This window comes from Tenrec ecaudatus, chromosome 3, assembly GCF_050624435.1.
Source record: "Tenrec ecaudatus isolate mTenEca1 chromosome 3, mTenEca1.hap1, whole genome shotgun sequence".
In the NCBI taxonomy this organism is placed as follows: Eukaryota; Metazoa; Chordata; class Mammalia; order Afrosoricida; family Tenrecidae; genus Tenrec; species Tenrec ecaudatus.
The window spans coordinates 161,398,000-161,418,062 of record NC_134532.1 but is presented as its reverse complement, the minus strand read 5'-3'; the positions used below and the strand labels follow the sequence as shown (position 1 = coordinate 161,418,062).

Sequence of the window (20,063 nt, the reverse complement as noted above, 5' to 3'; positions counted from 1 at the left end):
ACATGATAAAAAAATGTTATAAATTATTAAAGGTCCATGAGGGAGGGAGAATGAGGGAGGGTGGGTGAGAAGCTGATACCAAGGACTCAAGTAGAAAGAAAAGGCTTTGAAAATGATGATGGCAACAAATGTGCACATGTGCTTGAGACACTGGATGGATGTATGGATTGTGATGAGTTGTACAAGCCCCCAGTAAAATGATGTAAAATAATAATAATGATAATAAAGCTCAAGGCTGTCATCAGACATTCTTTATTAACTAAACAAAACTGTTGTTAGCTTTTAGTTTGCAAATGTTGGTTTAAGGTTCTAAATTTATCTCAGGACATTACCTTCAGGGATTCATCCAGTCTCCATGACTACAGAAAGTCTAGATTCAGTGAGAATTTGAAATTCATTTCTTCATTTTTCTCCATGTGATCAGGATTCTTAAGTTGAGCCTTTTATCAAAATATTCAGTAATGATAGCTAAGAGCTACTGTTCAGTTCTTCTGGTTTTGTAGCAATGGAGGGAGTTGTTCACAGGGGCTGTTACTCGTGCATTTCATTTCCCCTTTCTACCTCTGGCTTCCCTTCTGTCTCTGTTTCTCCCTGCAAATATAGAGCAATCATTGTATTTTGAATAGCTCCTGGCAAGGTTAAAAGACCATAGGCACTGTGCAATGAATTTTTAGCTAGAGCAGAAGTACTAAACACATTATTAACCACCCCCCATCTTTGATTCAATTCTGACTTAGAGTGACTCTATCTAGTGTTTCTCCAGCTGCAACTCTTAATTGCCTTGACTTTGCCCCATCAAGTAGCTGGTGGGTTTGGACTGCTGAGCTTGTGTTTAGCAGTTCCATGTTTACCCACAAGGGCCACTAGGAATGTCCGATGCAACCTCCAAACCAAGGACCCAAATCCTATGAGGTGTTTAGTTGTGCACAGGCACCCCAACATCTGCTCTTCCTGTAATAAGCGTATCTCTCACACATGTTTATCAGTTCAGTGGTTTACAGGTGCACAACTACTGACAGCAGTCGCAGTGATTGGCTGTGAATGCACAATATTCGTAGATAGCTTTATGGGATGCTGTATATTATAGGCTCTCCACTGTCTCTGCTAGTAGCAAGGAAAATGCTGGGAGCAACAGCAGCGACTATCAACAGGGAGTCATATTAATTATTTGAAATGTGCCTCATAAGAGGAATCAGCAGAGTTTATTACAAGTAGAATATTATTTGAGATGCGAAGATTACTCTAACTGTTATCATAATCTATGTATCATTAACCTTCCTTGTTTAGGAAAAGAGTTTAACAGCCCTATAAATTGCTATAGTCAATGTGTGAAACATAACCATATATTTCTATTGTTGAAAGAAAGTGGTGAGTCCTCAACTTATACCCAAGCCTTAGTTATGTAAAGTAGCTTTAGAAATAGAACGGATTCTACAATAATATTTTCCTCTCAAAATCTTATTTGCTTTCAGATCGTCTGTGTGTAAACTCTACCTGCTTTGAGCATTAGGGAAATGTGTTCATATTTAAACTAGTAAAAATTTCAGTCAGGCCTTCAAATAAGCTTTAACTCATTTACCTTATAAGACAGAATGCACATTGCAAATATGTATACAAGCAAGTGGAATGATTTGGAAGCAATAGGAACTGAATTCATTGAACAGCTTTTACAAATTGTGGTTAGTTGTTATTTTTAACACTAAATACAACACTGAAGCAAACAGGAATGTTTTTAATACAAACAATGACAATAAATCTGAGAGGTAAAATATAAAGCAATGAAGTTGTTTAGTGACCTAAATAAATGACTCTCAAAGTATTGTCTGCAGAATGATCTCATTCTGAAGACTATGCAATAGATACAGAAATGAGTGGAAATACAGAAAATGGGAGTGTTCAGAAGTACTTCTAACAATTTGCTAAAGTACTCGACTGACTCACAGCCATGAAGCTGCGGTCCTGTAGGACAGGGTAGAACTGCCCCTGGGGTTCCTGAGAGAGTTCTCTTTCTGGAAGTAGTAAGCTCCCGTGGCTGTGGTTTCTATCTGCGGACCGCAGGAAGTCACAGTCCAGTATGTAATGACTATGCCGCAAGGGCTTCCAGACCAAAACATTTAATGGCTGCTCAAGATAACAATACATGAGGATTTTGACTTAATGTGTCTTTAGTTGTTTCATCTCATTTTTCTTATAGTTCATCTTTCCTAAATTTAAGTATGCCTAAAATATATTTTTAATTTACTATAAAGAATCTTTAGGTTGTTTGAGAAACCTTAATTTAACTTGGTTATTTTTGTATTACACATATTGTTTTTACCTTGGGCAAATCTATACTTGATAAGACACCATTAATTCTGTTTGGAAAAAAGATATAATGTGACATTGTAAAAAGAAAAGGCAAGACTATAATGAGTTTGGTAATGCTTCTTTTTGGCTCCACAGGGCAGTCCCATCATGGACAGGTGTCCTACATCTCTCCACCAATTCATCTAGACTCTGAACTAGAAAGACCCCCTGTGAGAGGTAAGTTTTGTTTTATAAAGAAAAAGGATCTGTATTCATTTTTTGACAGTTGCAAGTATATAATTTGTAATTTTGTATTTGTTTAAAGACTAAAAAATGTATGTGAGGAGTCTGGTTGCAGAAAGAGTGAACCCTATTGAATTATTGGAAATGGTGTTTTAAGACATGTTTATAAAAGAATGATAACAAATAGAAATTCAAATCAATGGAGGACAAGTTGAATACTAATATAGATCTAAGAACAAACACCTAACTGTTACCTCTTTTTTACTGGAGCTTTCTTCTACTATTTACTATTTTTATTACAAATACAAGTTTGTTATTTGATAGGTTTTATTTTCCCTTCAAAATGGTATTTTTTATTTTATTGATATATTTTTAAGTCCCTTTGAGTATTGATATGATTTATTTTTAAAAGAATGTTCAAACTATAAATTTTAAAATGAACCCTACCTGTGTAAGTTAAAGCTTTAAAATATATATATAAAATAAAAATCAACGAGTAACATTGTATTAAAGATATTTCATATAGATATACCTCTTACATGAGAAAAGCAATTGTATAGTGTTGCTTGTCTTTAGACATATATTTACCTATATTAACACCATTTTTAAAAACTATTATACCTGACATTTATGAACATACAGAAGTATCCTTCTGCCAGTAGTCTTTATCTTCTTTACTGAAGAAGTTTCTATTCAGTTTCCTATTATCAGTTCCTCTGTTCAGCATTCTTGTGTTTAAAATATTTCCTGCCTGTCCTCAGGGAACCTCTCTTCTCCAATTGGTAGTATCCCTATCAAAGTATGTGTGTGTATATATATATAGATAGATAGTTGCATATATATTTGCATGAGTGAACATCTATTTTCATCTCTTACCTGTGAGTTCCTTGAGGACCAAAAGTGAAATGTTTAGAAATCATCACTGTTTGTTTACTAGACACTAGTCTGTGCTTGGTGTTTCGTAAGAATCCGCTCATTCATTAAGGGGCTAACAGTGAAGGTGACCACCTGAATTGTGAAGGGTACACCAGGCTTTGTGGAGAGAAAAGGGAGCAGGAAGGATAGGGCCTCCCACAAGGGCACAACAGAAAGAATATATGGATGTGTGAACATGTGGAGAAGATCTGTGCAAATGTGTAGCAGTTTTAATCAAGTACATTGGAAAAAAGAAATCATGCTACATGTTCAGCAAAGTGGAAGAAAGTTTAAAACAAGAGAACTCCGTTATAATTATATGAGCTGATGGGATGGGATATCTGCTGACTTGGCTGGTTCTGGCTGTTCAGAAGTTAGAAGGTGGTTCGGTTTTCTGTGTGTGAGGAAGAAATCCCCGCACATGTTTGGCAGTCATCTCGACGTCCATTAGGATCAAGCTCCATGTCACCCATCATCCAGCTCATGCCCAGTGTGGCAGAGTTTCCAGCACTGAGAGGACACGTTCCTGAGATTTGGTGCTTTCGACACCTCTGCCCCTGTTATATTTACTAATATCTCATTGGCTAAAGCAAGCCACAATAGTCAAGCCCACATTTAAGTGTGAAAAACATACTTTGACTCCTTAAAAAATAATTCACTTCCATTGAGTCAATGCTGATTCTTACTGATCCCCGTTGGTTTCTGAGTGTAACTTTTAAGGGAGTGGAAAGCCCAGTCTTTCTCTGGAAGAGTTGCTGGTGGCTTTGAACTGCCAACCATGCAGATCTCAGCCAACGTATAATCACTGCACCACCATAGTTTCAAGTAAGTAGCTATAAACAACAGAAATTTATTTTCTCACACTTTAAAAAGCTGGAAGTCCAAATTAAAGGAACCAGTTCCAGTGAAGGGGGCTTTCTCTCTGTGTCAGCTTCTGCACCTCGATTCCCTTGGTGATTGCAATGTGGCATAGAGCTTCCCCTCCAAATGTGCTGACTTCTCTCTATGTAACCTATTATTTTTATATCGCAACGATGATTGGTTTAAACACATTAAACAGATAGGGCCAATTTAACATGACAAAGGAAATCCTATTCGCTAATTGGATGATGCCTGTGGATATAGAGGATACATTTTTTTTAATTTTAACAATTTATTAGGGGCTCATACAATTCTTATCACAGTTCATACATATACATACATCAATTGTATAAAGCACATCTGTACAGTCTTTGCCCTAATCATTTTTTTCTCCTCTTTTCTTTTTTTACATTTTATTAGGGACTCATACAACTCTTATCACCATCCATACATATACATACATCAGTTGTATAAAGCACATCCATACATTCCCAGCCCCGAGGATAAATTTTCAATAAATATTCTTGAAGAACACAATTTCTGAATTACTTTTATTATTATCTAGTTATTTTATGTTGATTAGATTAGGTTGGTATAAGGCAGCGGTTCTCAACCTCTGGGTTGCAACCCTTTTGGGGGTTGAATGACCCTTTCACTGGAGTCGCCTGACTCATAACAGTAGCAAAATTACAGTGATGAAGTAGCAACAAAAATAATTTCATGATTGGGGGTCACCACAACATGAGGAACTGTATTAAAGGGTCACGGCATTAGGAAGGTTCAGAACCACGGGTAAAAGGTTTTTTCAGTAGTACAATTTATGCAAAATGACTGAATCATGTTAAAATTCTGTTTGGTAAGATGGATTTTGAAAAATAGTATGTGGTAGACACGTGTCTCTTGGAATCAGGGGGTAGAATGAGACATGAGAAAAAAATTTAGTTTTAGCAAATATGTTTTATAATGTGACACTTCCCTAAACACGGACTGACACATAAAGGCTCCTTGAAATGGCCGTCCACATTTGTGCAAGTCTTTTTACTTGTTTTTCTTTTTATTGCTGCATTTCCTGCATTGTCTTCTAGATCCCTTGACAGGTAAATACTTTCAAGCTGTCAGGACCAGGCATCATTTGACATCCTACTTATTCCTGGCTGTGCTCTTCACCAGAATGGTGGATCTTGCTATTCTTTGGATTTCCAGGCCCACAGTACTTTGCCTACTGAGAACCAGCTTAATGGAAAATTGGCTACTTTGGGTCTACCTGTGACATAGTGTTGTCAACAAAAGAAACAGCACACACCTACAGAAATACCTGGTGGAGACAAGAGTAGCTATGAAAGGAGTTTAGAAGGTGATGATGATCTATGTATATATCAAGTATTTGGACCTAAAATAGCAAGTATTTGGACCTCAAATTAAGTTATTCCATTGAAAATGACATCACAATTTTGAACTGGCACACTGGAAGCCATTAGTAGGCTTAGTAGGCCTATCTCATTGCACAAAAGGCAAAAGAAATATAAGGTTTCCCCGTCACACCTCCATGAAGGGCTCTGTCAACCAGTACCCATTGCACACTGTGATCTGATGTTGCTGGACACGTATTCACATGCAGTTTCCATCTATTGATGCTTTCGTCTTTGTTCTTACTTGTTTTAGGGAAGGGAAATATGTTGTAATCTTGGTATTCACCCTATTCTTAAAACTAATCTTTGGTTTGGCCTCACTGGAAGGAAATGTCGTAAACTCAAACCCAAAAGCACTGCCAAGGAGTCAGTTCTAACCCTTCTGGGTTCCGATTGTTATAAAATGTTATAAGAGTTGAAAGTTTCAGCTTTATCTCTCTGAGCAACTGGTGGCTTCAAACTGCTGCCCGTGTGATTAGCTGTCCAACTCATAACCCATTACACCACTAGAGTTCCTAAAGAATGACAGTAACAATGGAAAAACAAACAAAAAACACCTTTGAATGAAAGGTGTACTCGCTACAATTGCAAAGTACTTGTTTATAAATGCAATAGCACTGAACCACTGCTGAGTAAATTTGAAAGATACTGTCCTTCAAGTTTAATGACACCACACATGCCATTTGGCCACTAATTTATACTTGGAATGCCCTTATACACATTCTTCAATTTAAAAATTTTATTACTGAATAGGGGTGTAAATTTCAATAGTTTACTAGTGCATTAATGTCATAATACATTACAAGGTAATTAACCAGAGCTGCCACTATAAATAGAAAATAGTCACAGCCCTCACTATAAACTACTTAATAAAAATAAGGTCCTGAATCAGCATTCACCACTATGTAAATTTTGTCCCGCAATATGACTCGTTAATCAAGACTTAAAAAAGCCTTATCTTACAAGCACTATTTTTAAAACCTTTCCTTATAAAAATGTTTGCTATAATTTTAATTAATTTAAAGTAACCTAATTTTTATTTCTATATGCAAGAAAGTTCTACAAGCTTTGGAGAAATTATTTACAAATTTTGTGTTATAAGTGATCATGTGAGAGAGAAAGGGGGAACCAATCACAATGATATACATATAACCCCCTTTCCTGGGGGATGGACAACAGAAAAGTGGGTGAAGGGAGACATTGGACAATGTAAGACATGAAATAATAATAATTTATTAATTATCAAGGGATCATGAGGGAGGGAGAGAGGAGGAAGGGGAAAATGAGTATCTGATATAAATGACTCAAGTAGAAAGAAAATGTTTTGAGAATGATGATGGCAACAAATGTACAAATGTGCTTGACACAGTCTTTGTACGTATGGATTGTGATGAGTTATACAAACCCCCAATAAAAGGGTTTAAAAATAAAAACTAAATAAGTGGTAATGTGGCACAGTCAGTTATGTGTTGGCTCACTAGCCACAAGCTGAATAGTTCCGAACCATCAGCTACTCCACAAGGGACAAAGGAAGCATTCTACTCCCACAAGGAGTTACATCCTTGGAAATTCACAGGGCAGTTGTACCCTGGCCTAGTGGGTCATTACGAGTCAGGATCGACAAAGTGGCTATGAGTTTGAAATGAAGAAGCCACCCCTTGTCTATCAGTTTGTTTTACTGTAGGAGCTTGGGTTTTGCGGCGACGTTGAAAGGTAGGACACCAGTATCTCAATTGCCAGGAGGGTTAATTGCCAGCGAGTGTCAGTGGAGCATCCAGGCGATGCAGACTGGGAAAATGAACCCGCTGACCTGGGCACATTGGCAAGTGAAAACGTTATGGATAGCAGAACCTTTTCTGACATAATTGAAACATACAATGTATACACAATGAATCAAGCAAAATTAGAAGTAGTCAAATAGAACATCTGAAAATCGATATCCTAGATATTAGTGAGGTGAAATGGATTGGAATTAGTCATTTTGAATAAGACCACCATATAGTCTACTCTAGAGGGAATGAAAATTTGAAGTGGAATGGCATCCTATTCATTGTGTGAAAGAACATTTCAAGATCTGTTTGGAAGAACAACACAAAGCGTGATAGAATAATATCCATACACTTACAGGAAAGACCAGTAAATATGATGGTGTTAGCCAGGGTTCTCTAGAGAAACAAAACCAGGACACTTATGGTTATGTATAAATAATAGGACAGGTTTATACAGCAAGAGGGAATATAACAATTAATTAGTCCACACAGCAGTACAGAGGGTTCAGTTCAACTCACTTCCATGGAACAGTCCTTCAGCTCCTGTAGACTGCCAGGTCCAAGGTCAAGGCATCAGACAGCGGAGTACTCTCCCAGAAAAGGCAAGCAGAGAATGCCCACAGGCAGCAACCAGCAGGATGGATCAACAACAGTCAGTAGCTCAGGAGTGTAGCAAAGCTAAGCAAGCTATGCAAGGTGACAGGTTCTACCAGCTTCAAGCTCAAGTAATGTACACACCAGTAGAAAGGCAAAGCAGGTCTTGAAGGAGCTTCAAGCTCTAGGACAAGATCCATGGGTTGGCGTGACCCACAGGTAGTGTAGCTCATAGGTTGAGGCAGTGAACTAGCTAAAGCAGCAGCACATTCCAGCTTGCTCTGATGACCAGAAAGCAAGCAAGAGCAGGGAAGATCTTACAAAGCCATTTATCACTTTGCCCTCCAATCAAACTGCAGCCTGATTAATCCCACATGTTCCTATTGGTCAGGTTGACACAATAATCCTAACTATCACAATGACTATTATTAAAATTTATGGACCAGACACTGATGGCAAAGATGAAGAGACTGAAAATTTTTACCAATTTCTACAGTGTGAAATTGATATTAAAAAAATCAATCAGACAGCATTGATTATTACTGGTGTTTGGAATGTGAAAGTTAGAAAAAAAGACAAATAATCAAATATTTATGCTTGAGACACTTTTGTATGCATTCTGAAATTTGCAAATTTTAATTACTGAATAGAGGTTTTAAGAAGAAATATAGGATGAACAAATGTACCAAGTTCACAAATCTGGCTTTAGTTATAGAAAAACATCATATGAAATAATTTTTTCCAATCCAATGACATCATCAAAAGAAGAGAGAGGATTTTGATTTTTTTTTAAAGGAGGAGGAATTGCATATAATCGCTTGTGTTAGGCCTGGTTGTCTGGAAAGACAAATTTAGTGACACTCATATATGTATAAGAAAGAGCTTTATATCAGGAAGTAATTATATATCAAGAAAGCAGCCCAACCCAGTCCAACTTAAGTGTATAAATCTGATACTAATCCATAAGACCCTCGTCAGACCCATGTAGCCATAGACAATCATGCAAATGCAAGAATATCGCAGGCCAGTAGGTGCAGAGCCATGTGGAACCATGACCAGACACCAACAGCTCTCAGGGTCAGTAGCGGAGCCCCAGGAAGCAGGAAGGTGAAGGAGGAGATAGGGAGGTTTTCTGGGCCTTCCTCATAAAAAGACCACCTTCCAAAAGAGGCATTGTTGGGCTGTGACCTGATTGACAGGCCGGATTCCGCGCTCACCATTTCATCTATCTTGAAATTGACATGAAATCATCTAACTACTATTTCACTGTACCAGATATCATCAGTTGATATTCAAGCATTTTCAGAGGTAGCAACATACCAAGAATCAATGGGACTGAAGGGAGAAGTTAATGCTGTACTGAAAATATTGACAAAAAAAAAGACAAGGCACCAGTAATCAATAGAATACCAATTGAAATAAATTAACAATTGAATGGAATGCTGGAAATGCTCACTTATCTAAACTAAGAAATTTGGAAGACAGCTACTTGGCCAATGAACTGGAAGAGATACATATAAATGTCTATTTCAAAGAAAGTGATCAAAGAGAATGCAGAAATCACCTAACAGGATCAATAAGATTACATTTAAGTAAAATATGTTGAAGATAATTTTTTTTAAATCTATTGAAGCAATACACAGACACGGAACTGCTAGAAAAACAAGTCGGATTCAAAACAGGTTGAAGAATGAGAGAGATCATTGCTAATACCAAGTGAATCTTGGCTAAAAGCTGTTAATACCAGAAATATCTTTACCCAACGGCATTTAATTTTAGATCATAACAAACTCTGGGTAGCATGGAGAAAAATAGGAATTTAATTATGCTTATAAAGAACTTGTACATAGACCAAGAGGAAATTGTTCAAACTGTACAAGGGGATCCTGCCTGGTTTAAAAATCAGAAAAGTTGTGTTTCAGGATTCATCCTTTCTCCATATTTAACCTGTACATTGAGTAAAACAATTCTAAGAAGCTGGTGAAGACTCATTAACAACTTGTAATATTCAAATGACACAATGCTGCTTGCTGAAAATGAAAAAAGACCAAAAGACAGATATAGACCACAACCTGCAACTATGGTTTATAGCTCAACGTAAAATAAAATAAAATAAAATAAAATCCTTACCACTGAAGCAATAGGCAATATTGTGAGAACATATTTAACTTGTGAAATGTATTTCCCAGCATCTACAATCAATGACCATGAACGTAGGAGTCAGAAAATCAAACAACAGTTATCACTGCAAAATCTGCTGCAAAAGACCTTTCAGAGTGTCACAATGGAAAGATGCCACTCTGCAGACGCAGGTGTGCCTGGCCCATCACATGCATGTTCAGCCACTTCATATGGAGGTGAAAGCTGGGCCATGAATAAGGAAGACTGAAGAGGAGTGAATGCATTTGAATTACAGATTTATATCCATTTCAATTACGGATTTATAATTATGCATATGAATCCCCAGCGAGTAAAGTGTTAGATATAGCATGAATTATCAAAAGAGAGAATAGATCTGTCTTGTCCAATCACATGATCGTTAGAAGCTACCATGGTGAAACTTCTCTAGGTACATTACCAGGAGACATCAAGCGTGGTAAAGTAGAGGCTGATCAAAAGAGGAAGACCTTCCACACTGTGAATTGACACTGTGGCACTATGAGGGTGTCACAATACCAGGCGGAACTTGGTTGTGTTACGCATAGGGCTTCTGTGACTCTGAACTGAGACTGTGGAGCCTAAGAACTGAAGCATTTCCCTGCAGCCTTCACTACAACTATTAAGGTAAAATCATTATGGATTAGAAAGTAAATGGAAACAAAATTAGGCAAATGCATCATAAAATTGATGTTGATGTTTACAGAATTAGATAGACTTAGTCAATGAGGCATAACATATCATTCATATTAACTTGTTCTGGGGCCCTGACAGTCTTAAACTTTGATCCAGTCTTTGGGTTGCATGGGTTCTTTACAGCTTCTGTGCAGTTGTGCACCTCTTCTGCAATGCCCACCCTAGTCTGTAATTGTTTCCTAGCTTCTCCAGTCACTGGAGAGATGCCAGGAAAAAGACGTGGGAGGCTGTTTCTAGCACTTAACGTTCTATGTCCTAGAAGAGCATTCGCATCTCTGGGACATTTTTCACCTGATTCAGCCCAAACCAAGAACCTCAGTCAGGTAAATCTGCAAGGTGGTTACAACAAGCAGAGCCAAGACTGTGAGGACGGCACAGGACCCACTTTCTGTTTTAAGCAGGATTGGCATGAGTTACAACCAACGCCACTGCACCTGACAATAGCAAAAACAACTAAATAAAACTCATCTGAGTACTTCGGTGGCTTAAAAAAAAGCACTTTGAAATCCTTAAGAGGATTCATTAAGAATTATAATAAGTTATAATTCTCAGGGTTACCTGTCCCTGCTAATCATTTTTTTTCTCTCCAACTGTTATTTTGCCTCCAAATCACTCACATGCAAAACACCTGCCCCACATCCATTTCTCACTGTGTCTCACTGGCAGAAACTCTTGACGCAAGTGGTTGGAAGCTGAATGTTGTGTAGGACGCTGAATCAGAATCCTAAGAAAAGAGTATATATTTGAGATTCAAATACACCAGTGGGCGTTCCATTGCAGTTGACATTTCATTTATATTCTCTTTTCTCTGGTTTGTTTTCAGTTGCTACTCAACTATTTTGTTTTCTTTCTTACACTTTGGGGACACTGTTAGCAGTCATAAAACTCACCCCTAGAATTCTTCAGACCATTGCAAGTATTTGAAGTTAGAGAAATTCTTGTCAAAAAGAGGAAGAAAGAAAAGATTAACTCCTAAAAATTATCCTCCAGTTATATTCCTAAGAATAATACTTTGATGCACACATATGTGTGCGTGTGTGTGCCTTATATATGAGGGTGTACCCACCCCCCAAAAGTTGCAAATTTTTATTTTGTTTTGTTTTTACATGAGGGGGATAGTGCAATTGGAGTTCATTCCACCAGGTCAGACTGTTAATGGAGCTCTCTATTTAGAGGTTCTGAAAGATTGCATAACAGTGTGTGACAAAAAGGCCTGCTTTGTGGCAGACAGGGCACTGATTCTGCCACTGTGACAGTTCACCTGCTCATACAGCCAGCTCAGTGTACCAGTTTTTGTCAAAAAACAGCGTGGCTCTCTTTCCCCATGCACCTTATTCACCTCATCTTGCTATTCGCAACTTATTTTTGTTTCTGCGAATGAAGAGGGGCATGAAAGGACATAGACGAGGTGACGAAAAATATGAGGAAGCTCTGTCAACTATCCACACAGATAGGTTTAAACAGTGTCTCCAAGAACGGAATCACAGCTGTGACAAATGTATTAGTGTAATGGAGAGTACCCTGAAGGTGATAAGGTTGTTTTGTAAAAAAAAAAAAAAAATTAAATGCATAGCTTTGAAAAAAAATTTTGGTTTTGTATTTGGTATCCCCTCTTGAGTGTGTGTGCATGTGTGTGTGTCTAAATTACAGTCATCTTATGCACCTTGTGGGTAACCCACTATTAATGAAGGTAGCAAAAACTTCACTTATCTCATATAGTCTTGCTTTCGGCAGGCTCATGAGCTCTAGCTGGGCAGTGGTTCACTGAAGGTCCACGGTGTAGACACACTAGCTCCTCTGAGGAAGAACGATGTGGCAGTCTGCTTCCAGAAAGACTACACCATGGAAATCGCAGGGGTCTATTTTTTTAATCATTTTATTAGGGGCTCATACAACTCTTATCACAATCCATACATACATCAATGTGTAAAGCACATTTGTACATTCATTGTCCTCATCATTCTCAAAACATCCGCTCTCCACCTAAGGCCCTGGCATCAGCTCATTTTTCCCCTCCTTTCCCACTCCCCCCTCCCTCATGAACCCTTGATAATTTATAAATTATTATTTTATCATATCTTGCCCTGTCTGGTGTCTCCCTTCACCCACTTTTCTGTTGTCCATCCCCCAGGGAGGAGGTCACATGCACATCCTTGTAATCGGTCCACCCTCCCAGTATCACCACTCAAACCACTAGTCCTGAAGGGATCATCTGCCCTGGATTCCCTGTGTTTCCAGTTACTATTTGTATCAGTGTACCTCCTCTGGTCTAGCCAGGTTTGTAAGGTAGACTGGGATCAAGGTACTGGGGGAGGAAGAAGCATTCAGGAACAAGAGGAAAGTTGTATGTTTCATCGTTGGTACATCACACCCTGACTGACTCATCTTCTCCCTGAGACCCTTCTGTAAGGGGATGTCCAGTGACCTGAAAATGGGCATTGGGTCTCCACTCCGCATCCCCCACCCTCATTTTTTTTTTTCTGATGATGCCTGATACCTGATCCCTTTGGTGCAGGGGCCTATTCTACTCTACCTTGTAGTGTCACTCTGATTTGGAGTTGGTGTATGGAGTAATACTTTTGGCTGCTTAAAGCAAGGTCAGCTCTCCAAAACATCATGTGCTCTGAGAGAGGAAGATGGAGCTTTCTACTCCTGTAAAGATTTACGGTCTTAGTAACCTGAGGGAAAATTAATTTGGTTTTGAAATCAGCATTGGGATTATTGTTGTTTTGTTTTGTTTTAGGTAGGTTCTTATATTTAACAAATCTACTGTGGAAGATGTATTTGTAAATTGCTCATTTTTCTTTATTATAATTTATACTCTAAGGGGGAAAAATGAAAATATTTGAGCAGATTTGAAAAAAATGCACCTAATTTTAGTTTTCTATAATAAACTGAGAAATAAAAACATCATTTAATTGGCACACCATGAACTAGAAATAATAAGCATTAAATTTCATGTGAAAATTTAATTATATTTAGTAAATCCACACACTGAAAATATGTTTTTTCATAGTTCAAAATAATCAGGAGGTCATGCCTAGCACATCTATAATGAGCGTAGTCTGTGGCCATAAATTTAGCATCAAAAATTAGAAAAGGTAACACACAGTATGAGCTGGACAAATGTAAAGACATTTCTATTTGACTAAAACAAACTGGGCATCTCGGATTCTTCTTGAAGAATCTCCTTTCCTGTTCTCTAATATGTTTAAATGGTGCTTTTCTAAATTGTGTAATGAGTAGATATTGTAGGTTAGGCAACAATTCCCATAAAATCCTTATGCTAACCAATTTCATAAAAATGGAGCTTGACTATATCAGAGTCCTCTTACCGTGGTAAATGACTGCAGGTAGTTCCTAGGTTGTGATTTTTTGACTCGAACAAGTCACACTTGCTTTTTGTGTTATGTGGATTTGCTCTCACTTTCAAATGATTGAACCAAGCTCTGCTTGCAGTAAATCCTTCATCACAGTCACCTTCACTTACAGTTAGAAGCGGCTTTTGCATCGTAGAAAGGGCTTCAAGTCCTTTCTTGTACTAATCCATTGCCCTGAAATGGATGCGCACACAAAACAATCCCGTAGGACATAGGAGAGTTGCTCTGCACGATTCTCAAAGCTATATAGAAACAGACTCCTCCATCTTTCTTTCATGGGGCACCTAGTGAGTTTGAACAGCAGATCCTTTGGTTATTAGACGAGCCCTTTAACTATTGTGCCCCCAGAACCCCCTTGCATTAAAACCAAACCCGTTCTTCAAATCGAGTCAAGCGCAAGCCATGGTTCTGTCACACCCAACATCCTCTACTTTTTCAGCTATTAAGTTTGATCATTTTTGGAAGGGCCACATAGACATCACAACAATATCTGTGATTACAAGGTTTATTGTGGAAGGTTACAGAGCAGGTGAGAAATGCTCAGGATATTGTTCAGACAGGACATGTTCTTTGAGGCTGCTAATATGTGCCCACAGGGCATATCAGTCTACCATGAGCCTGACCCCAAAGGCTCTCAGCTCTAGCTCTGGGTTAGTGAACCCAGCTCCTTAAGTCAAGTGGCCAGAGGCACACCAGCCCAGTAAGCCTCAAATTGGATGCACCCAACTCCACTTTTGTGAAGCAACACGTCCTGTTCCCCCAGGGAAGTGGTATCCTAGAGGCAGCTCATTCCACAAGCAAGCCTCCTGCCCCAAAGCATTCAGCTTTACGGGCTATGTGGCCTGGCAAGTCCACTAACTCGGGCTCATGCTCTGCTGGTCCTCTGATGTCACAACCGTCTTCTGGGTTGACTACGTGGGCTTCTTAAAATGGAGAAGACATGCTGTACTCCTGTGTCTTGCTGGTAATAAACTCCCCACTCTGCTTCTGAGAGGGCTCCTTCTACATGCAGCAGGATGCCAATCCCAGTGAATCCTGTTAACAAGCGCTCACACCTGAATCCTGTCAGTACTACTAATTGAATTTGGGTTGAATTGTGTTGAAATTCTAAACTTAATGGTAAAAGGCACTTTTTATTCAATAGTGTTAATGAGTATGAAGGCTTTGTAAACTTTGACACATTTTACAAACATAAGTTGTTTAAAAGCTATCATTTTTAACTTAAAATGATTAATTCTAGCCTTCTAAAAACAAGCAAGCTCATTGCTATTGAGTTGATTCCAACTCAAAGCAATCCTATAGGACAGGGCAGAACTGCCTGTGTTGGGTTTCTGAGACTGTAACTCTTTTCGGGAGTAGAAGAATCTCACAACTCCTAATCACTCTGCCACCAGAGCTCCTTCTATCCTTATGGAACTATAATTCATATTATGGTGAGAATATTTTTCCAGGGATTAGTGTAATCTGGTAAATTTTTATATTTAAATATTAGTTGACTTGTTCTGAGTGGTCTTTAATAAGCCTGAATAAGTCGGGGAGTCTGTTTTGTTTGGTTTATTCCACCTAATCTTTTTCCAAATTGGGCAAAGGAAGTGGTACTGTCAACACTTAAAGGACATTAGCTAGAAGCTTGATTGCGTCAATGTCTGCATATGAACGCAGTACTGCCCCGGGCTGCACATTCTCCATGTCGGATGTAGCTCATAGCAGACAGTGCACATCTAGCTACTACCCTGCAGCGAAGGAGAACATCATACGAATTAGCATGTTTGTAATATCCATGAAGAACCTTGGTAGGTACAAATGTTTAATGTGCATATTAGTTAAATAAAATGTTAGTGCTTGCTTCCAGAAGTACCTTGGAAGAAAGCCTTTGTTACCTGCTTGCCCCGAATCAGCCATGTCAAACCCGATGGAGCATAGTTCAACCTTGGCACGCATGGAGGCACCGTGACTTAGACTTAACTCTACGTTAACTTGTTTGTTGAGGAGCCCGCTTTGCTAACATGAATGCAGTCCTCTGAACTTCACTGCCTGGCCCGAGATACCCCTGTACCTGCTCTCCGAAATTAACTCGCCAGTCCAGCTCTCCTAAGATTGTGACTACATTCCTAGATTCCTTCTCTTTGTCTTACTGGGTTTTAATGTCTTCAAGGAAAGTAGAAATATAGCTGCCTTACATATTTTTCAGAGAGAACTATTTAAAAATTTTAAAGTGGGGCATTGTAAGTTAGTAATGATCATGATATCTAGCTAACATTTGCTATAAAATTATATTTAAATCATGCATTCAAAATAAAAATCTATATGACCCTCTCACACCTCATTCCCAAAGACAGCACTTTTAATATTCTCCAGATATTCCATAAATATAAGTTATTTCACTTGACCTACTTAATAATATAATGAGGAGAAGGGAGAGGCTCCAATAATAATAAAAGCAAAAGAGTAGCAATGTCTATTGATCAGTTACCATTTGTGCCAGGCTCTATCCCAAGACTTAAAATGGATTATTATCTCATTAATTATTCCCAACTCTATTAAACAGGTAGGAGTGGCATTCTCACTTTATGAATAAGAAAGCTGATCCATAGAGGGGTTCTTTTACTGCATACGGGTCATATGAGTAATAATTATTGGGATGAGGTTTCAAACTCAGGCATCCATTAAAATCTGTTATAACACTATTCCATCTGTAAAAAAGAGGCTTTGGTTCCTTGTATTACACATTGTAACAATGAATTCTTAATGACACATACTGCCAGTGTAGGGGAAGAGCTAACCATTCTTAGCATGGTAGTATAGTTATTGTAAGACTATCGTTACCATTTCCTTTTTTTTAATTCATCTTAATACAATATGACACAGGTTGCACACTATCCAATGATCAAAGTAAAACATGAAATCAACTACTTTCATTATTTTACTCAGCGATTCAACCTTTCTATAAAATGTCATTCTGTTTCTTATAAAACTGTATCTAAAATTGACCCATAAATAGAAATCAAGCACCTGGATACTGTGTTAGTCTGGGTACACAAGAGAAACAAATCCATGGACACCCATATGTGTATATAAGAAAGAGTTTTATGTACAAGAGGAATTGGGTATTGAGAAAACATCCCAACCCAGTCCAGTCCAAGACCATAAGTCTGATATTAACCAATATGTCTGATACTAATCTATAAAGTCCTCTTCAGACTCACGAAACACATGCAATGAAGTCAAATGCAGGATCATCACAAACCAGTGGGTAGAAAGTCCTTAGGTCCAGTGGTGGGTAAGCATCTCAGCGCTGGCAGGGGTCGCACTGTGGCTTCTCCAGCTTCCGAGGTCTGTTTGCGTCCATGTGACTTGTCTTCTGCAATGTCTCCCAGGAAGTGGCAGAGAGAAAGATGAGTCTTCTGCCTCCAAGGAGGAAGCACCAGGTTTCCCAGAATTCTCAGGAGAAGGCCATGCCCACACAGAAGTCTCATTGGCTATCTTCAGATTGACAGCCTAGACTCCACCCCTACACTCTTAGTCCTTAAATTGACACCAGATTAGGTGACTACCACAGATATGTATTGCAAATTGTGTAGAATCCAATGAGCTAAATTACATTTTCTCTGTTGTAGCACATCCTTTAAAATGTTTTATTTATTTATCTATTTATTATTTTTTTAATCATCTTATTAGGGGCTCTTACAACTCTTACCACAATCCATACATGCATCAGTTGTGTAAAGCACATTTGTACATTCATTGCCCTCATCATTCTCAAAACATTTGCTCTCCACTTAAGCCCCTGGCATCAGGTCCTCATTTTAGCCCCACCCTCCCCGCTTCCCTTCTCTCATGAGCCCTTGATAATTTATAAATTATTATTTTGTCATATCTTACCCTGTCCAATGCCTCCTTTCCCCCACTTTTCTGCTGTCTGTCCCCCAGAGAGGAAGTCACATGTAGATCCTTGTAATCGGTTCTCCCTTTCCAATCCACCCTCCCAGTATCGCCATTCACACCACTGGTCCTGAGAAGGGATCATCCGCCCTGGATTCCCTGTGTTTCTGGTTCCTATTTGTGCAAGTATACATCCTCTGGTCTAGCCAGATTTGCAAGGTAGAATTGGGATTATTATAGTGGGGAGCGGGGGGTGGGGAGGGAGCATTTAGGAACTAGAGGAAAGTTATATTTTTCATCGTTGCTACATCAAACTCTGTCTGACTCATCTCCGCCCTGAGACCCAACTGCAAGGGGATCTCCAGTGGCCTAGAAATGGGCTTTGGGTCTCCACTCCACACTCCCCCTCTCATTCACTATGGTAATTTTTTTTGTTCTGATGATGTCTTATACCTGATCCCTTCAACACTTCGTGATCGCACGGGCTGATGTGCTTCTTCCACGTGGTGTTTATTGCTAGATGGCCGCTTGTTTACCTTCAAGCCTTTAAGTCACCAGACACTATATCTTTTGATAGCTGGGCACCATCAGCTTTCTTCGCCACATTTGCTTATGCACTCATTTGTCTTCAGCAATCGTATCATGGAGGTGAGCAAACAATGATATGATTTTTTTTGATGCCTAATAACTGATCCCTTCAGCACCTCATGATCACACAGGCTGGTGTACTTCTTCCATGTGGGCTTTGTTGCTTCTGAGCTAGATGGCCACTTGTTTACCTTCAAGCATTTAAGACCGCAGATGCTATATCTTTTGATAGCCGGGCACCATCAGCTTTCTTCTCCACATTTGCTTATTCACCTGCTTTGTCTTCAGCAGTTGTGTCGGGAAGGTGAGCATCATAGAATGCCAATTTAATAGAAGAAAGTATTCTTGCATTGAGGGAGTACTTGAGTGGAGGCCCAATGTCCTTCTGCTACCTTAATACTAAACCTATGAATGTATGCACATGGATCGATTTCCCCATCATCATAATTGAATATATTTGCATATATACGTGTCTTTTTCTAGACCTCTATAAATGATCTTTGCCTTCCCGCTCTTTCCTCTATTTCCCTTGACTTTCCTCCTGTCCCACTATCATGCTCATCCCCTCCAGGGTTTTAGCAATTCCTCTTTGTTACATTACCTTTGATCACAAACCCAGGGACAAAGGAACGACAAGTGATACAAATTGATGGTGAGGAGGGTGTGGGAGGCCTGGTACGGCATGATCAAGGGTAAAATGTTTTCTTAATATTGCTTCCCCAAACATGGTATATACACATACATTCATATATGTCACTGAAAATTAACATTTTACAGGCATACTGAAAATAGATATCTGGCTAGTAGGCAAAGAAAAAGATTTACAAAAATAAAAGAAGAAAAAGATTTGCCTTGATGGTCATATGTAACCAGCACCCTCGTCATCATCTTCTGAATACCCACAGCTACAGGGTTTCCAATTACTTGGCACACACATACATACTCACCTCCTCATGAGTATCTCCTTGGATATAACAATTCCTGCTTCAGGGTGCAGATATAAGATCTGTTGTTGCTGGGAAGTGCCATCAAGTCGATGTCAACTCAGAGTGGCTTCACAAGCAGAGTGTAACAGCTAAGGTTCTCTACACAGTAGTAGCTCATCAAGTCTGTCTTCCACAGAGCCACTTGACAGGTTCCCACATCAACCTCTCTTGTAGCCACTGAGAGTGTGACCAGTACCTTAGGAGAGCTCTTTGTAGACGATCTAGCCAAACCAAGCCCAGTGCCATCCAGTTGATTCTGTCTCTTGGTGATCCCATAGGCCAGAGTAGAACAGCTAC

General features: G+C 38.9%; 1 protein-coding gene across 8 annotated transcripts in view; it reads left to right on the top strand.

The window, feature by feature from the left end:
* ADGRL3 (adhesion G protein-coupled receptor L3) overlaps nucleotides 1-20,063 on the top strand; it is a 1,168,212-nt gene that overhangs the window by 650,822 nt on the left and 497,327 nt on the right. For all 8 annotated transcript variants that reach the window (XM_075544262.1, XM_075544264.1, XM_075544263.1 and 5 more), the window contains one exon: nucleotides 2,443-2,523. In XM_075544262.1, the coding sequence (XP_075400377.1) occupies nucleotides 2,443-2,523 (81 nt within the window). The remainder of the gene's footprint in view (nucleotides 1-2,442; nucleotides 2,524-20,063) is intronic.